This window comes from Leucoraja erinacea, chromosome 27 (assembly GCF_028641065.1).
Source record: "Leucoraja erinacea ecotype New England chromosome 27, Leri_hhj_1, whole genome shotgun sequence".
In the NCBI taxonomy this organism is placed as follows: Eukaryota; Metazoa; Chordata; class Chondrichthyes; order Rajiformes; family Rajidae; genus Leucoraja; species Leucoraja erinaceus.
In genome coordinates this window covers 2581097-2600156 of record NC_073403.1, presented here as the reverse complement: position 1 = coordinate 2600156, position 19060 = coordinate 2581097, and the positions used below count along the sequence as shown (strand labels likewise).

Sequence of the window (19060 nt, the reverse complement as noted above, 5' to 3'; positions counted from 1 at the left end):
TAGGCTGGGCTCATGAAGGCAGGAAGATGAGGGGTGTAAAAAATCATCAGAGGAATAGATCAGGTAGATGCACAGAGTCTCTTTCCCAGGAGTAGGGGAATCCAGAACCAGAGGACATAGATTTAAGGTGAGTGGGGAGGGGGAAGATTTTATAGGAATCGGAGGGGTAACATTTTCACACATGGGGGGGTGGGGGGGTGGGTGTATGGAACGAGCTGCCGGAGGAGATAGTTGAGGCAGGGACTATCGCAACATTTAAGAAGCAATTGGACTGGTACATGGATAGGACATGTTTAGTGGGATATGGGCCAGAAGCAGGCAAGTGGGACTAGTGCAGATGGGACATGTTGGACAGAGTGGGAAAGTTGGGCCAAAGGGCCTGTTTCCACTCTGTATCACTCTATGACTCTACGACAGTGAAAAATAAATCGGTGGAAGGAGAAAGACTTCATGGCTAATCTGGGAACATCTGGATCAGCTCAGCACAAGGCTCGACTCGTACCAAGAGAGGCATCAGGAAAGTCTCCAGATGTTTTCCAAAATAGTCCTGCTAATGAGATTAGATGAACTTAAAAATTAGACCACCACACTGCCCAGAAATACTTCATCTGCTGTGATATTAATAGCCGGTGATGTGCCAGCTTGTATAAACAGATGTATTGTGACACACCCTCGCCTCTGTGCCAGAGTATTGGCCTCCACAAACCCAAACAGTTAGGAGCTTAGTTCTGTTTAGTTTCATTTATTGTCATGTGTACCGAGGTACTGTGACAGGTTTTTGTCACCTGCTAATCTTATTGCCATAGAGGGAGTGCAGAGAAGGTTCACCAGACTGATTCCTGGGATGTCAGGACTGTCTTATGAAGAAAGACTGGATAGACTTGTTTATACTCTCTAGAATTTAGAAGATTGAGAGGGGATCTTATAGAAACTTACAAAATTCTTAAGGGGTTGGACAGGCTAGATGCAGGAAGATTGTTCCCGATGTTGGGGAAGTCCAGGACAAGGGGTCACAGTTTAAGGATAAAGGGGAAATCCTTTAAAACCGAGATGAGAAGAACTTTTTTCACACAGAGAGTGGTGAATCTCTGGAACTCTCTGCCGCAGAGTGTAGTCGAGGCCAGTTCATTGGCTATATTTAAGAGGGAGTTAGATGTGGCCCTTGTGGCTAAGGGGATCAGAGGGCATGGAGAGAAGGCAGGTACGGGATACTGAGCTGGATGATCAGCCATGATCATATTGAATGGCGGTGCAGGCTCGAAGGGCCGAATGGCCTACTCCTACACCTAATTTCTATGTTTCTATGTTTCTATAAGGGAATAACGTTTAGTGCAAGGTAAAGCCAGCAAAGTCCAATCAAGGATTGTCCGAGGGGCATCAAAGAGGTAGAGAGTAGTTCGGCACTGCTCTCTGGTTGTGGTAGGATGATTCAGTTGCCTGATAACAGCTGGGAAGAAACTGTCCCTGAATCTGGCGTGATTTAGAAACATAGAAACATAGAAACATAGAAATTAGGTGCAGGAGTAGAGGCCATTCGGCCCTTCGAGCCTGCACCACCATTCAATATGATCATGGCTGATCATCCAACTCAGTATCCCGTACCTGCCTTCTCTCCATACCCCCTGATCCCCTTGGCCACAAGGGCCACATCTAACTCCCTTTTAAATATAGCCAATGAACTGGCCTCAACTACCCTCTGTGGCAGAGAGTTCCAGAGATTCACCACTCTCTGTGTGAAAAAAGTTCTCCTCATCTCGGTTTTAAAGGATTTCCCCCTTATCCTTAAACTGTGACCCCTTGTCCTGGACTTCCCCAACATCGGGAACAATCTTCCTGCATCTAGCCTGTCCAATCCCTTAAGAATTTTGTAAGTTTCTATAAGATCCCCTCTCAATCTTCTAAATTCTAGAGAGTATAAACCAAGTCTATCCAGTCTTTTAGTTTAGTTTAGTTTAGAGATACAGCGCTGAAACAGGCCCTTCGGCCCACCGAGTCCGCACTGACCAACGATCCCTGCACATTAATCCTACACCAAAGACAATTTTTACATTTACACCAAGCCAATTCATCTACAAAGCTGTACGGTCTTTGGAGTGTGGGGGGAAACCGAAGATCTCGGAGAAAACCCACGCTGGTCATAGGGAGAACGTACAAACTCTGTACAGACAGCGCCCGTAGTCGGGATCGAACCCGGGTCTCCAGCGCTGCAAGGCAGTAACTCTACCGCTGCACCACCGTGCTTCTTTCGTGTGTTCGGCCTGGGCAACAGATGGAAAAGGCCAACGCTGAGGCATTGTGAGCATCTGTGTGCTGTCTGGCAAGGACAGTCACTTTTGGCAACGGGCCTGTGTTTAATTTTCCTGCCGATCCCTCCCAAAGATCTCCCCCAAGGCCAATATATAACTAAACCGCTAACTTTCCACCGTCAGCTGTGCTTTGGATGAATCAACGAAAATAAGAGCACATTATTTTTTGGCGACAGGAATAAACGTTGCCTTTATGCCGCAGTGGTCATTCCCTGTCCTTTAAATTAGTTTAGGGATACAGTGCGTAAACAGGCCATTCGGCCCACTGAGTCCGTGCCGACCAGCGATCACCCTTAAGAGCCTGTCCCACTTACCAAACTTTTCGGCAAGTTGCCGGCACCTGACATGGTCGCCGAAAATGTTCAACACGTTGGAAATCCAGCGGCGACCAGAAAAAGGCACGACTCTTTGGGCGACTACTCACGACCAAACAGGCGTCCGTCCATTGGCGACCATATTGCGGGGTGAAGCCTGTACGTGCGTGAGTAGTCGCCCAAAGAGTCGTACCTCTTTCTGGTCGCTGCTGGATTTTCAACATGTCGAAAAATGTCGGCGGCCTGCCGCGACGGTGACGGGTGCCGGCAAGTCGCCGAATAAAAATTTGCGTAAGTGGGACTGGCCCCTTTACACGAGTTCTACCCTACATCCAATAGGGATGGTTTTTACAGAAGCTAATTAGCCCATAAACCTGCACCTCTTTGGGTTGTGAGGGGAAACTGGAGCTCCCGGAGAAAAAACGCACGTGGTCACAGGGAGAAGGTACAAACCCCGTACAGACAGCCCCCCCGTGGTCAGGATCAAACCCGGGCCTCTGGCGCTGTAAGGCAGCAACTCTACCGCAGCGCCAAGGCAATCTTCCTTCAAGATATCTTCTTAAACCTAATATCTTGACTAATCATCTGGCGAATGGTATGTTGGCTTTCATAGCAAGAGGATTTGAGTATAGGAGCAGGCAGGTTCTACTGCAGTTGTACAGGGTCTTGGTGAGACCACACCTGGAGTATTGCGTGTAGTTTTGGTCTCCAAATCTGAGGAAGGACATTATTGCCATAGAGGGAGTGCTGAGAAGGTTCACCAGACTGATTCCTGGGATGTCAGGACTGTCTTATTAGATGTCTGGATAGACTTGGTTTATACTCTCTAGAATTTAGGAGATTGAGAGGGGATCTTATAGAAACTTACAAAATTCTTAAGGGGTTGGACAGGCTAGATGTAGGAAGATTGTTCCCGATGTTGGGGAAGTCCAGGACAAGGGGGCTTAAGGATAAGGGGGAAATCCTTTAAAACCGAGATGAGGAGAACTTTTTTCACACAGAGAGTGGTGAATATCTGGAACTCTCTGCCACAGAGGGTAGTTGAGGCCAGTTCATTGGCTATATTTAAGAGGGAGTTAGATGTGGCCCTTGTGGCTACTAGGATCAGGGGTATGGAGAGAAGGCAGGTACGGGATACTGAGTTGGATGATCAGCCATGATCATATTGAATGGCGGTGCAGGCTCGAAGGGCCGAATGGCCTACTCCTGCACCTAATTTCTATGTTTCTATGTTTCTATGACCCAACCTTCCATTATGTGACAGAATTTGTCTGATAAAGTTCACGGTGAAGTGCCTTGCAGTGGTTTGATATAAAGGGCGTTACATTGATACAGATTTACGTTGTTGGGAGCGATCAGACCACTGAAGAATCGGGTGTAGCCCGGTAGAGTTGCTGCCTTACATTGCCAAAGACCCCTGGTTTGATTCTGACTATGGGTGCTGCCTGTACGGAGTTTGTGTTTACTCCCCATGACCTGGTTTTCCCTGGGATCTCCGCTTTCCTCCCTGTGCAGGTTCATCGGCTATAAAATTGTCCATGATGTGTGTAGGATAATGTTAAGGCCCTGTCCCACTTCTCTGAGTTATCCACAAACTCTCCCGAGTTCTCCCCTTTATTCGAACTCGGACAATTACGGTAATAGCCATTCGTAGGTACTTGGGGCTATTTTTTGAACTCGTGGACATTTTTCAACATGTTGAAAAAACGTCCCGACTTACCTGATGCCCCGAGTTCCTACGGCTGGCATTACGAGCCGCTACGTACTCCTACGAGCTCGCTACTGACATTCCCCGAGTTCGAATCAAGGGGAAAACTCAGGAGAGTTCGTGAGTAACATCAGAGAGTGGGACTGGGGCTTTATAGTGCGGGGATGGCTGGTCGGTGGGCAAAAGGACCTGTTTCCGCGCTGTATCTCTGAACTAAACTAATAGTCTGCTCATGTGGTTGTCTTCAAACACTTTCCTGTAGCACTCACCTTTGGCCCACCCTCCACTCATCCTCTCATCTCCCTTCTTCCATTCATAGAAACATAGAAAATAGGTGCAGGAGTAGGCATTCGGCCCTTCGAGCCTGCACCGCCATTCAATATGATCATGGCTGATCATCCAACTCAGTATCCCGTACCTGCCTTCTCTCCATACCCCCTGATCCCTTTAGCCACAAGGGCCACATCTAACTCCCTCTTAAATATAGCCAATGAACTGTGGCCTCAACTACTTTCTGTGGCAGAGAATTCCACAGATTCACCACTCTCTGTGTGAAAAATGTTTTTCTCATCTCGGTCCTAAAAAATTTCCCCCTTATCCTTAAACTGTGACCCCTAGTTCTGGACTTCTCCAACATCGGGAACAATCTTCCTGCATCTAGCCTGTCCAACCCCTTACAAATGTTGTAAGTTTCTACAAGATCCCCCCTCAATCTTCTAAATTCTAGCGAGTACAATCCTTTCATGGATGCTGCTCAGCCAATACTACACCAACACCTCCTCTAATTGCTCTGCTTAGCTAGGCTCTGTCCTTTGAAAAACTTCCTCATAAGTTCACGTCAAACAGCCAAATTAGAGTTTCTACACCTTACCACTTTAAAGATTGAAACAGTATATAGGTGTGTGAATACATACATTCTTGATGGACTGCAGGTGCAAGGTGCTGTAGACATCTTGACCACAGCTCAAAACACTGGAGGAACTCAGCGAGACATGTCCATAAGTCATAGGAGCAGAATTAGGCCAATACGGCCCATCAAATCTACTCCACCAACTTAATTCTCCTGCCTTCTTCCAGTAACTCCAGGCTCCCATACTAATCAACAATCTGTCAATCACCACTTTAAAAACCCCCAATGACTTGGCCTCCACAGCCGTCTGTGGCAATAAATCCCACAGGTTCATCGAACATCCTTCTAAACACCAGCAAGTGACCAGTACGGGTGTCAGGGGTTATGGGGAGAAGGCAGGAGAATGGGGTTAGGAGGGAGAGATAGATCAGCCATGATTGAATGGCGGAGTAGACTTGATGGGCCGAATGGCCTAATTGTGACATTACCACCTAATGAGCACAGGCCCAGATTTGTTAAATGTTCATTATACTTTTTCATTTACCCTCTCAGAATGAAAGAACGTTAGACATAGGAGCAGCAATGGTTATGCAATAAATGGCTGGTCTGTTTGCTGGTCTTCGTACTTGGCCCTCTAGTTTAATCTAAAACTAGAAATTAAACAAATTTATTTTTTACCAAGCCAATTAAGACTACAAACCTTCACGTCTTTAGAATGTGGGAGGAAATTGAAGTTCACAGAGAAAACTGATGCGGTCACGGGGAGAGTGTACAACCTCCGTACAGTCAGCACCCATAGTCGGGATCGTACCCGGGTCTCTGGCGCTGTTGTAATTGTTGTTCCCGATGTTGGGGAAGTCCAGAACAAGGGGTCACAGTTTAAGGATAAGGGGGAAATCTTTTAGGACCGAGATGAGAAGAACTTTTTTCACACAGAGAGTGGTGAATCTCTGGAACGCTCTGTCACAGAAGGTAGTTGAGGCCACAGTTCATTGGCTATATTTAAGAGGGAGTTAGATGTGGCCCTTGTGGCTAAAGGGATCAGGGGGTATGGAGAGAAGGCAGGTACGGGATACTGAGCTGGATGATCAGCCATGATCATATTGAATGGCGGTGCAGGCTCGAAGGGCCGAATGGCCTATTCCTGCACCTATTGTCTATGTTTCTATGTTTCTATGGTGAAAATTAATGGATGATGTTTCGTGTCGAGACCTTTCTTCAGACTGAGAGTTATGGGAAAATGAAACGGGGAGATGATGAAATAGAGAAATGCAGAACAAATAAATGAAAGATATGCAAAAATGTAACGATGATAGGCCAAAGATAGACACAAAAAGCTGGAGTAACTCAGCGGGACAGGCAGCATCTCTGGAGAGAATGAACGGGTGACGTTTCGGGTCGAGACCCTTCTTCAGAAACACGCCATGGGGTTAGCTGTTGGCTAACGAGTGCAAATAATGAGACTCAACACCAAGACGGCTTTGAAGCTGGTCCGACTTGGGTGGAGGAGGGATGGAGAGAGAGGGAATGCAGGGATGAATGGAAACAAGACCCAGGTCCTTAGTTCTTCTAAACTCCCTGTAGAACCTGGGAGTTCATTCATCCTATTCTTCAGCTGGCCGGGGTGCGGGGACTTTCAAATGCATGTGAATGAAAGCAATCAAGAAAGCAGAGAACATTGCAAGGCAAGCAGTAGAAATCCACCCTGGATCAGTATTTTTCAGACAGACACACATCTGCTCCCACTTAGGGACATGGATCCAATCTCGTGTTACAGACAATCCATAATTAACTGTATATTTTCGAGGGTTCAGCCATTTAGTTGCTGGCACTAGCCTCTGTCAGCTTGACCCAGCTGTTCGCTTGTTCAATGAATAAGGAAGTACCTCAACCTTCTAACCCGTGTTCCATGTACAGATGTGCTCGAGCTTCTTGTGTTGTTTTTGAGGCGGTGGGTAATTTGGGTAAACTCCCTTTTATATCCTGCTTAAGAAGGATTTTATTGAGTATAGAAGTTGGGATGTAATGTTAAAATTGTACAAGGCATTGGTGAGGCCAATTCTGGAGTATGGTGTACAATTTTGGTCGCCTAATTATAGGAAGGATGTCAACAAAATAGAGAGAGTACAGAGGAGATTTACTAGAATGTTGCCTGGGTTTCAGCAACTAAGTTACAGGGAAAGGTTGAACAAGTTAGGGCTTTATTCTCTGGAGCGCTGAACGTTAAGGGTGAATGTCCATGCCGACCAGGGATCCCCCAACATTAACGCTATCCTACACACAATTTACATTCATACCTAGCCAATTAACCTACAAACCTGCACGTCTTTGGAGTGTGGGAGGAAACCGCAGATCTCGGAGAAAACCCACGCAGGTTACGGGGAGAACGTACAAAATCCGTACAGACAGCGCCCGTGGTCAGGTTCGAACCCGGGTCTCTGGCGCTGCAAGTGCCGTCAGGCAGAAACTCTACCGCTGCGCCACCGTGCAGCACTGTTTGTAGGCTCTGGTAAAATTGGTTTTGGTAAAATTGTAAATTGTCTCTAGTGTGTCCGATAGATGCTAGTGTACGGGGGTGGTCGCTGGTTGGCACGGACTCAGTGGGCCGAAGGGCCTGTTTCAACGCTGTATCTCTAAACTAAACTACAACTAAACATAGAGTGTTAGAGTCGTACAACATGGAAACAGCCCCTATAGGTTACACCATCTACGAAAGCTCCGCTTGCCCATATCCCTCTAAACCATTCATAGAAACAAAGAAACATAGAAAATAGGTGCAGGAGTAGAGGCCATTCGGCCCTTCGAGCCTGCACCGCCATTCAATATGATCATGGCTGATCATCCAACTCAGTATCCTGTACCTGCCTTCTCTCCATACCCCCTGATCCCTTTAGCCACAAGGGCCACATCTAACTCCCTCTTAAATATAGCCAATGAACTGTGGCCTCAACTACCTTCTGTGGCAGAGAATTCCAGAGATTCGCCACTCTCTGTGTAAAAAATGTTTTTCTCATCTCAGTCCTAAAAGATTCCCCCTTTATCCTTAAACTGTGACCCCTTGTTCTGGACTTCCCCAACATCGGGAACAATCTTCCTGCATCTAGCCTGTCCAACCCTTTATGAATTCTGTAAGTTTCTATAAGATCCCCCCTCAATATTCTAAATTCTAGCGAGTACAAGCGGAGTCTATCCAGTCTTTCTTCATAAGACAGTCCTGACATCCCAGGAATCAGTCTTGTGAACCGTCTCTGCACTCCCTCTATGGCAATAATGTCCTTCCTCAGATTTGGAGACCAAAACTGTACGCAATACTCCAGGTGTGGTCTCACCAAGACCCTGTACAACTGCAGTAGAACCTCCCTGCTCCTATACTCAAATCCTTTTGCAATGAAAGCTAACATACCATTCGCTTTCTTCACTGCCTGCTGCACCTGCATGCCTACCTTTAATGACTGGTGTACCATGACACCCAGGTCTCGCTGCATCTCCCCCTTTCCCAATCAGCCACCATTTAGATAATAATAGTAAGTTTCTATAAGATCCATTCCCATCCATCAGAATAGTTTATTGATATGTACCCAAGAAAATAATTTTTTGAGTCTGGTTCAGATCAAACCCTTGAGCTCCATTGTTAGGACGATCGCAAACCAATGACACGGAACTAGTCTTCATAATTTAATCTGCTGGTGAATCTTTAAGACCAAAGTATTCTCTTACACTGAGACAGCTGGAGTTAATGAGGTGCTGCAGAGTGGGCCTGGCCAAGGACTTTGTGTTATATCGTGTGGATTTCCTATCTAATTGGCATAAAGGAGTCTTCAACACATGAATGAAATGATTCAGTAATGTTGGTTTCATGTTTGTTTTATGCTTCCCCAGGGCTCCATGTAACAACTGCTCTGCCCTGGGGCCAGTGAGCTTACACATACCCTATTCCAGATGAGACGGAACTGACATTTGATGGCAAATGGATGTAAAAAACAGATTTAGTTTAGTTTTTGTTTGGAGTGGGTGTGAAAGTGGGATAACACAGAACTAGTGTGAACAGGTCGGCATGGACTTGATGGACCGAAGAACCTGTTTCCGTGCTACATAGAAACATAGAAACATAGAAATTAGGTGCAGGAGTAGGCCATTCGGCCCTTCGAGCCTGCACCGCCATTCGATATGATCATGGCTGATCATCCAACTCAGTATCCCGTACCTGCCTTCTCTCCATACTCCCTGATACCTTTGGCCAAAAGGGCCACATCTAACTCTCTCTTAAATATAACCAATGAACCGTGGCCTCAACTACCCTCTGTGGCAGAGAGTTCCAGAGATTCACCACTCTCTGTGTGAAAAATCTTTTCCTCATCTCGGTCCTAAAAGATTTCCCCCTTATCCTTAAACTGTGACCCCTTGTTCTGGATCTATCTCAAAACTACACGAAAATAACACTTTTTTTAGTTGGGTAGATAACTGACCATGGGCGAGAGATAGAATCTGGGGTTGGGTCGATGACAAACTAGGAAGAATAAAACAAATGGGATTCATTTAAGGATGAATGTGAATGATGGTTGATGGCTAGCACAGACTTGGCGGACCGAAGGGCCTGTTTCCATGCTGTATTTTTTAGTTGAGCTTAGTTCAGAGATACAGCACGGAAACAGCCTCTTCGACCAACCGATGCTAGGGACAATTTACATTTTCTACCAAGCCAATGAACCTGTAGGTCTTTGTAGTGTGGGAGGAAACCGAAGATCTTGGAGAAAACCCACGCAGGTCACGAGGAGAACGTGCAAACTCCGTGTAGACAGCAGCCGTAGTCAGGATCCTCCAGTGCTTCTACGCAGCGGAGATGGAAAGCATCTTGTCCGGGAACATTACCATCTGGTTTGGGAATTGCTCTGCCAAGGACAAGAAGGCTCTGCAGAGAGTAGTGCGTTCGGCCGAATGCACTATGGGAACTTCACTCAACCCCCTGCAGGAACTATACAACAGGAGGTGCAACTCCAGAGCAAACAAAATCATGAGAGACCCCTTCCACCCCTGCAACGGACTGTTCCAGCTGCTACGGTCAGGCAAACGCCTCCGTTGCCATGCGGTGAGAACGGAGAGGTTGAGAAGGAGTTTCTTCCCAGAGGCAATTCGGATTGTAAACGCCTATCTCATCAGGGACTAACTCTACAGAACGTTTTTCCTTCTATTATTTATCATGTAAAAGAATATGTGTGTTATGATTGTGTTTATAATTTGTTTGGTTGTTTTGTTGTTTGTCTTTTGCACAAAAGTCCGCGAGCATTGCCACTTTCATTTCACTGCACATCTCGTATGTGTATGTGGCAAATAAACTTGACTTGACTTGATCGAACCGGGACCTCTGGCGCTGTACGACAACAACTCTACCGCTGCGCCATTCTTTTCTCCGCGGCTCTATGACTCAAGCTGAGGGTCAGAGCAGAGAATCCAGGACGGGAAGTAGAGAATAATCCTGATATTTTTCCCAATTTCCCTTCCTGTCCAGCTGGTTCTATCATCTTGTCCTAACATGAAGTTGGGCCAGGTTAGGAGATGTTAAGACAATTCCCCACAGAGAAAGGTTTCAAGGAGCATCTTAAAGTTGGCAAGACGTTGAGCGATGATTGGCGATGAAATTCAAAAGCTTACGGGCTCGGCAGAGAAAGGAAGTTGCAGAGAGACAGCGAGATTGGTTAGGTGACTTGAACGTCCAGGAGCGGAAAAGAATGCAGAAAGTTGTGACCACTGCCCAGTCCATCATCCACTCTGACCTCCCCACCATCGAAGGGATCTATCGCAGTCACTGCCTTAAAAAGGCTGCCAACATCATCAAAGACCCACACCATCCTGGCCACACACTCATCTCTCCGTTGCCATCGGGAAGAAAGTACAGGAGCCTGAAATCTGGAACATCCTGGTTTGGAAACATAGACACATAGACAGTAGGTGCAGGAGTAGGCCATTCGGCCCTTCGAGCCTGCACCGCCATTCAATATGATCATAGCTGATCATCCAACTCAGTATCCCATTCCCTGCCTTCTCTCCATACCCCCTGATCCCTTTAGCCACAAGGGCCACATCTAACTCCCTCTTAAATATAGCCAATGAACTGTGTGGCCTCAACTACCTTCTGTGGCAGGGAATTCCACAGATTCACCACTCTCTGTGTGAAAAATGTTTTCCTCATCTCGGTCCTAAAGGATTTCCCCCTTATCCTTAAACTGTGACCCCTTGTTCTGGACTTCCCCAACATCGGGAACAATCTTCCTGCATCTAGCCTGTCCAACCCCTTAAGAATTTTGTAAGTTTCTATAAGATCCCCCACAATCTTCTAAATTCAGATTCAGATTCAGATTCAGATTCAATTTTACTTGTCATTGTCAGTGTACAGTACAGAGACAACGAAATTCTAGCGAGTACAAGCCGAGTCTATCCAGTCTTTCTTCATATGAAAGTCCTGCCATCCCAGGAATCAGTCTGGTGAACCTTCTCTGTACTCCCTCTATGGCAAGAATGTCTTTTTCTTCCCCACAGCCATCAGGCTATTGAACAGGCCATCAAACAAACTCTGAACAATAACAGCCTATTGCACTTTATCTGTGTATTCAACTTTATCCTGTTCTGTATACTATGTTTACATACTCTGTTGTGCTGCAGCAAGCAAGAATTTCATTGCCCTATCTGGGACACATGACAATAAATCTCTCTTGACTCTTGTCACTACAGAGGCCAGTTCCGGTTTCCTCCCACACCTCAAAGACATGCGGAGTGGTTGCTTAATTGCTATCCATAAAATTGTCCCAGTCATAAAATGTTAGTCCTACAACACGGAAACCCTGCGATATGCCCCATCGAAGCTAGATCCACCTGCCCACGTTTGGCCCATATCCCTCTAAAATATCCCTATCTAGGTACCAGTCGTAATGTCTTTTAAATGTTGTTATTGTACCTCAACTACTTGCCCTAGTAGCTTGTTCCAATATGCCCACTGTGTGAAAAGGTTGCCCCCCAGGTTCCTATTCAATCTTCCCCCTTCCATCTGAAACCTGGTTCTGGATTCCCCTACTCTGGATAAAAGATTCTGTGTATTCGCCCTATCCCGGGGGTGGGGAACCTGCGGCCTTTTGGACACATGCGGCCTTAAATGCGGCCTTTTGAATGAATCCAATTTTTGTAGAACAAATCCTTTTATTTTTATTAATATGTTTTTGTTCGTCTTTTATTAATTTTAATTTTAATCTTAATATGAATGTATTTAAAATACCAAAGAGTGAAAGAAGATTCGATGAAATAATCCTCCCCGACTGAATTAAAACATTAGTAAGTCATGAGGGCTATTTTAACAAAATAATGTACATTTGGAAGTATATCTAATTGAAGTTTCTTGGATGCGGCCTTGTTAGATTACAGCTAACTTAATGTGGCATTCCAGCATGAAAAGGTTCCCCACCCCTGCCCTATCCATTTACCCACATCTACAAGATCACCCTAGGAATAAAGTCCTAGCCTGTCCAATCTATTGCTCAAGCCCTCAAGTCCTGGCAACATCCTCGTAAATCTTCTCTGCACTTTTCCCAGTGTAATGACACCCTTCCCATAGCAGGGTGGCCAAAACTGAACACAATACTCCAAATGTGGCTTCACCAACACCTTGTAACTGTAAGATAACATCCCAACTTCGATACTCTATCCCTGACTGATGACAGGCAATATTCCGAAAGCCTTCTTGACCACTCTATCTACCAGGGACCCTACATTCAGGGAATTAAGTAGCTACACTCTCTCGACTCTACAACACTCCCCAGGGCTTGGCCATTCACTGTGAACAGGTGGGTGGTGGAATCTGGAGAGCGTTGTTGGTAGTGACACTCTGAAAGGTGCATAAACGTCACCTATTCCTTCGCTCCATAGATGCTGCCTCGCCCGCTGAGTTTCTCCAGCATTTATGTCTACTAATGAAATTACAAGTGCTTTCTCCTTAATTTATTCCTCGCTGAAAACCTAGGAGACCCTTAGTTAGAAGGTCTATCTCTGGCCTCGGAAGATACATAGCTCAGCGAGTCAGGCGGCATCTCAGGAGAACATGGATATGTGATGTTTTGGCTGGGGACTTTTAGAAGAACATTGTTTATCCATGTTCTCCCGAGATGCTGCCTGACTCACTGGGCTACTCCAGCACTGTGTCTTTTTTTGTTGTAAACCAGCATCTGCAGTTCCTCATTTCTACTTGCAACTATCTTGGTTGGTCGGCTCGATTGTAATCATGTGTTGTCTTTCTGCTGACTGGAGAGCATGTAACAAAACCTTTTCACTGCACCTTGATACACGTGACAATAAACTCAACCCAACTCAAGGGGTCACAGCTTAAGGATAAGGAGGAAATCCTTTAAAACCGAGATGAGGAGAACTTTTTTCACACAGAGAGTGGTGAATCTCTGGAACTCTCTGCCACAGAGGGTAGTTGAGGCCAGTTCATTGGCTATATTTAAGAGGGAGTTAGATGTGGCCCTTGTGGCCAAGGGGATCAGAGGGTATGGAGAGAAGGCAGGTACGGGATACTGAGTTGGATGATCAGCCATGATCATATTGAATGGCGGTGCAGGCTCGAAGGGCCGAATGGCCTACTCCTGCACCTAATTTCTATGTTTCTATGTTTTCAATGCAACCCAACGCAACCCAACTAAATTAAATGCTAGTAAATGCATAAAACACTGGTAAACGCTAGTTAACTCTAGTAAACGCAACTCTGGCCTCGACCTTGCTTGTTTGATGGGTTGCGTTAGATAGTTCCAGATTGTTTTCTAAGCTCAGTCAAGGATGCCCACTCTAAACAGCAACGACCATCTTTGCTCAGTCTGGCCACCTCACCAGGTTGGTACAGAGGACATGTGTAGGAAGGAAGTGCAGATGCCAGTTTAGACAATAGACAACAGACAACAGGTGCAGGAGTAGTCCATTCGGCCCTTTAAACAGAGGATAGATACAAAAAGCTGGAGTAACTTAGCGGGACAGGCAGCATCCCCGGAGAGAAGGAACGGGTGACTTTTCTGGTCGAGACCCTTATTCTGAACTTCTGAAGAAGAAGGGTCTCGACCTGAATCGTCACCTATTCCTTCTCTCCAGAGATGCTGCCTGTCCCGCTGAGTCACTCCAGCTTTTTGTGTCTATCTTTGACACAGGGGAAAGTCCAATTAGGCCTTTGTTCTGAGAGCATGGGAAAATTCAAAGACGGTTCCGCCAACAAAAGTAATAATGTGCCGTTGGGAGAGTAGGTAGCGGACGATGGCGTTGCCCTGTGAGGGAGCTCCGGCGAGCAGGCGGGGAGCGGTGGGAGAATCTTACCTCTGAAGCACGCCGCACCAGCTGCAGTTGAAGCGATCCTCAGCATTGACACAGGCGTTACAACTCAGGTGTTGCAGACACACTGTGAGTGAGAGAGAGGAGATGGTGGCATGAATTCAGTGCACTACTGAAGGAAACAGACAGAATCGCTCGGGCAGCTTACAACCCAGCGCTATGAATATTGAATGTGTAAGAAAGAACTGCAGGTGCTGGCAAAATCGAAAATGCTGGAGGAACTCAGCAGGACAGGCGGCATCTTTGGAGAGAAGGAATGGGCGACGTTTCGGGTCGAGACCCTTCTTCAGATCCGCTGGGTTACTCCAGCATGTTGTGTCCACATTCGGTGTGAATATTGACTTCTCTAACTTCAAATAACTCTTGCTTTCCCTCTCTCTCCATCCCAGCTCTCCGACTAGTTTCACTGCCCTCCTGATTAGATTTTACTGAGTGTATGTCTTCCCCTTGCACTTCGTCTCCTTTGATCTTTCATCTTCCCACCTTACCCTTCCATATCTCTGTGTCTCCCTCACCCCTGGCTCTCAGTCTGAAGGAGGGTCTCAGACTAAAATGTAACCCATTCCTTCCCTCAAGAGATGCTGCCTTTCCCACTGAGCTGCTCCAGCGTCTTGTGTCTATTCCCTGGAATTAGTTACAGCACCAAATTGTATGGAGGGAGCTCAGCCCACAGTCACGAACGAGAGAGAGTTAAACTGACTTTTGGACTTTAGAAATTCAATCGCACAAGAGGCAACACCTGTTTTTCAACTCTTTACTTAAGACTTTAGATATACAGAGGGAAAACAGGCCCTTCGGCCCACCGAGTCCACACTGGCCAGCCATCACCCCGTACACTTGCACTATCCTACACACTGGGGACAAATGACAATTTTACTGAAGCCAATTAACCTATAATCCTGTCCGACTTTGGAGGGTGGGAGGAAACCCAACCGATCACAGGGAGAACGTACGAACAATGTACAGACAAGGCCCGAGGTCAGGATCGAACCCGGCTCTCTGGCGCTGTAAGGGCAGCAACTCTACCGCTGCGCCACCGTCACGCCCGTCTCTGTGGGATTCAAAGCATGAAGTGCTTCCATTGTGAATCTTTGCTGCAAAGAAATTTCAGAAAAGGAGAAATGCTCCCCACTTTATCTCGGCAAAGGGTAAAAATGAGTGTTTTTACGTTTGACACTGAAATTCTTAAGGGGTTGGACAGGCTAGATGCAGGAAGATTGTTCCCGATGTTAGGGAAGTCCAGGATAAGGGGTCACAGCTTAAGGATAAAGGGGGAATCCTTTAAAAACCGAGATGAGAAGAACTTTTTTTCACGCAGAGAGTGGTGAATCTCTGGAACTCTCTGCCACAGAGGGTAGTTGAGGCCAGTTCATTGGCTATATTTAAGAGGGAGTTAGATGTGGCCCTTGTGGCTAAAGGGATCAGGGGGTATGGAGAGAAGGCAGGTACGGGATACTGAGTTGGATGATCAGCCATGATCATATTGAATGGCGAATGGTGCAGGCTCGAAGGGCCGAATGGCCTCTACTCCTGCATCTAATTTCTATGTTTCTATGAAATGGCGATTTGCGGTCTTTTTGGTTTCCTCTCCGGGCCAAGTCACTAGATATATTGTTCAGGGAGAGAATGGCAGATTCTTGATTAGTACTGATGTCAGGGGTTATGGGGAGAAGGCAGGAGAAGGCAGGAGAATGAGTCAGGGGTTGAGAGGGAGAGATAGATCAGCCACGATTGAATGGCAGAATAGACATGATGGGCCAAATGGTTTAATTCTGCTCCTAGAACTTATGACCTTATGAACTGCCTTGAAGATTGACATCCCAAATGACCTTCTTCCCGGCCAACAATAAGATCATCTGGAGTTCTTATTAGTAGTGTTCTTATATTACTTTCAATGCTATGGAACTGCATATTCGAGGAAGGGTCTCGACCCGAAAAGTCAACTATTCCTTTCTCCAGAGATGTTGCCTGACCTACCGAGTTACTTTAGTATTCTGTGTCCACTTTAATAACACTGTTTATTTCAGTGCTGCAGTTCTGTGGGTGCAGGGAACATGCGTGGCTGGCTATAACGTTGACTGCAACAATGTGTGCATGTAATTACTAATGTTGGGACGAGACCAGTTTACTGTCTCCGCCCTTCCTCCAGGTTTCTGCCACATTCCCATTTATCCCATTTATCCCATTAGCTCCCTCAGCTCCCATTAAAATGACTGGGATTTGATCCCTTGTTTTTGAAACGCCCCTTGGCTCTCCCCCACACTGTTTCGGCGATCCAAGTTAGTTGTATCCTCACCAGAGAGAGTAGGTCAAAGATTCAAGTCTCACTCCAAAGACCTGTCACATAAATCCTATCTGCTGTGCTAGCCCCATATTGGGGGAAAACTAACCTGGCAGAGGCACAAAAAGCTGGAGTAACTCAGCGGGACAGGCAGCATCCCTGGAGAGAAGGAACGGGCGACGTTTCAGGTCGAGACCCTTTCATGCCTTGATCCGAAAGGATGGCGTGACTTCTTCAGACTGAAGAAGGATCTCGACCCGAAACGTCGGCAATTCCTTCTCTCCATAGACGCTGCCTCACCCGCTGAGTTACTCCAGCGTTTTGTATCTACCTTCGATTTTACCAGCATCTACAGTTCTTTCTTAAACAGTGAATCTGGAGGTGTGCGTTTTCAAACTTCTGTACCTCTTGCCTGATGGGAGAGGGGAGAAGAGGGAGTGACCGGGGTGAGACTGGTCCTTGATTATGCTACTGGCCTTGCCGAGGCAGCGTGAGGTGTAGATGGAATCGATGGATGGGAGGTTGGTGTGTGTGATGGTCTCAGCTACGTCCAAATTTCTCTGCAATTTCTGTGGTCTTGGATGGAGCTGTTCTCATCACAAGCTGTGATGCTTTCTACTCTAGAAATTGGTGAGAGTTTTTTGGGGGCATGCTGAACCTCCTAAGCCTTGTATGGAAGTAGAGGTGTCAGTGTGTTTTCTTGGCCATCGCTGCGCTGCTCCAAGGGCAACTTGCTGATGAGATTTATTCCAAAGAACTATTCCCCCATGCTTGGTACATAAGACAATTAAACACGCATGACTCTTAAAGCAAGAGGGGAAAGAGTTAAAGGTGATCCGTGGGCTAACTTGTTCACATGGAGGGAGGTGCGTACATAGAACGCATACGTAGAGGCGAGCGCAGTCACAACATTTAAAAGATATTGGACAGCTATGTGGATAGGAAAGGTTTGGAAGGACATGGGCCAGACGCAGGCAGGTGGGACCTGCGGAAAACAGTTGCTGTGTCCTCATGATCATAACATTGACTTCAGCTCAACTCGGTTCCGTTTAGTTTATTGTCACCTGTACCGAGGTACAGTGAAAAGCTTTTGTTGCGTGCTAACCTGTCAGCGGAAAGACAATACATGGTCGCAATCGTGTCATTACAGTGTATAGAAACATAGAAACATAGACAATAGGTGCAGGAGTAGGCCATTCGGCCCTTCGAGCCTGCACCGCCATTCAATATGATCATGGCTGATCATCCAACTCAGTATCCCGTACCTGCCTTCTCTCCATACCCTCTGATCCCCTTAGCCACAAGGGCCACATCTAACTCCCTCTTAAATATAGCCAACGAACTGGCCTCAACTGGCTTCAAATAGGGCCAAAACCTAAAAGGAAATAGGCAACGTTTCGGGTCGAAACCCGAAGGGTTTCGGGACGAAACGTTGCCTATTTCCTTCGCTCCATAGATGCTGCTGCACCCGCTGAGTTTTTGGCTGATCATTCAACTCGGTAGCCCCTACCTGCCTTCTCTCCATACCCTCTGATCCCCTTAGCCACAAGGGCCACATCTAACTCCCTCTTAAATATAGCCAATGAACTGTGGCCTCAACTACCTTCTGTGGCAGAGAATTCCACAGATTCACCACTCTCTGTGTGAAAAATGTTTTTCTCATCTCGGTCCTAAAAGATTTCCCCCTTATCCTTAAACTGTGACCCCTTGTCCTGGACTTCCCCAACATCGGGAACAATCTTCCTGCATCTAGCCTAAAGGGATCAGGGGGTATGGAGAGAAGGCAGGTACAGGATACTGAGTTGGATGATCAGCCATGATCATATTGAATGGCAGTGCAGGCTCGAAGGGCCGAATGGCCTACTCCTGCACCTATTTTCTTTGTTTCTAGGTTTCTATGTGAGATTAGTGTAACTTGGCATCATGTCCGGCACAGACCTTGTGGGCCGAAGGGCCTGTGCCAGAGTTTTCGATGTTCTACCTTGCAATTGGAAGAACCACGCAGAGGGTCCGCACAGCAGGAGCTAGAGATTGGGCATGCAGTCTACACCCGAAGATCGTGGAGGTGAGCAGGCCACTCTATGAAAAAAACGTAACTCCCGGGAACCGGAGTGAACTCTAAGGCAGAGTTACTCTTGATTACACTCATGGCCCCTTTCCACCCTTTGATATTCGTAAATGTCCGCCTCTGATCATCTGCACATAGGAACGCATGTACGTCTGGCAAGGCAGCCGTCAATGGGA

General features: G+C 46.6%; 1 protein-coding gene across 1 annotated transcript in view; it reads right to left on the bottom strand.

Moving 5' to 3' along the window:
- Positions 1-19060, bottom strand: part of LOC129710019 (plexin domain-containing protein 1-like) — a 224738-nt gene that overhangs the window by 43370 nt on the left and 162308 nt on the right. The window contains exon 15 of the mRNA XM_055656707.1: positions 14521-14602. Coding sequence (XP_055512682.1) covers positions 14521-14602 — 82 coding nt within the window. The remainder of the gene's footprint in view (positions 1-14520; positions 14603-19060) is intronic.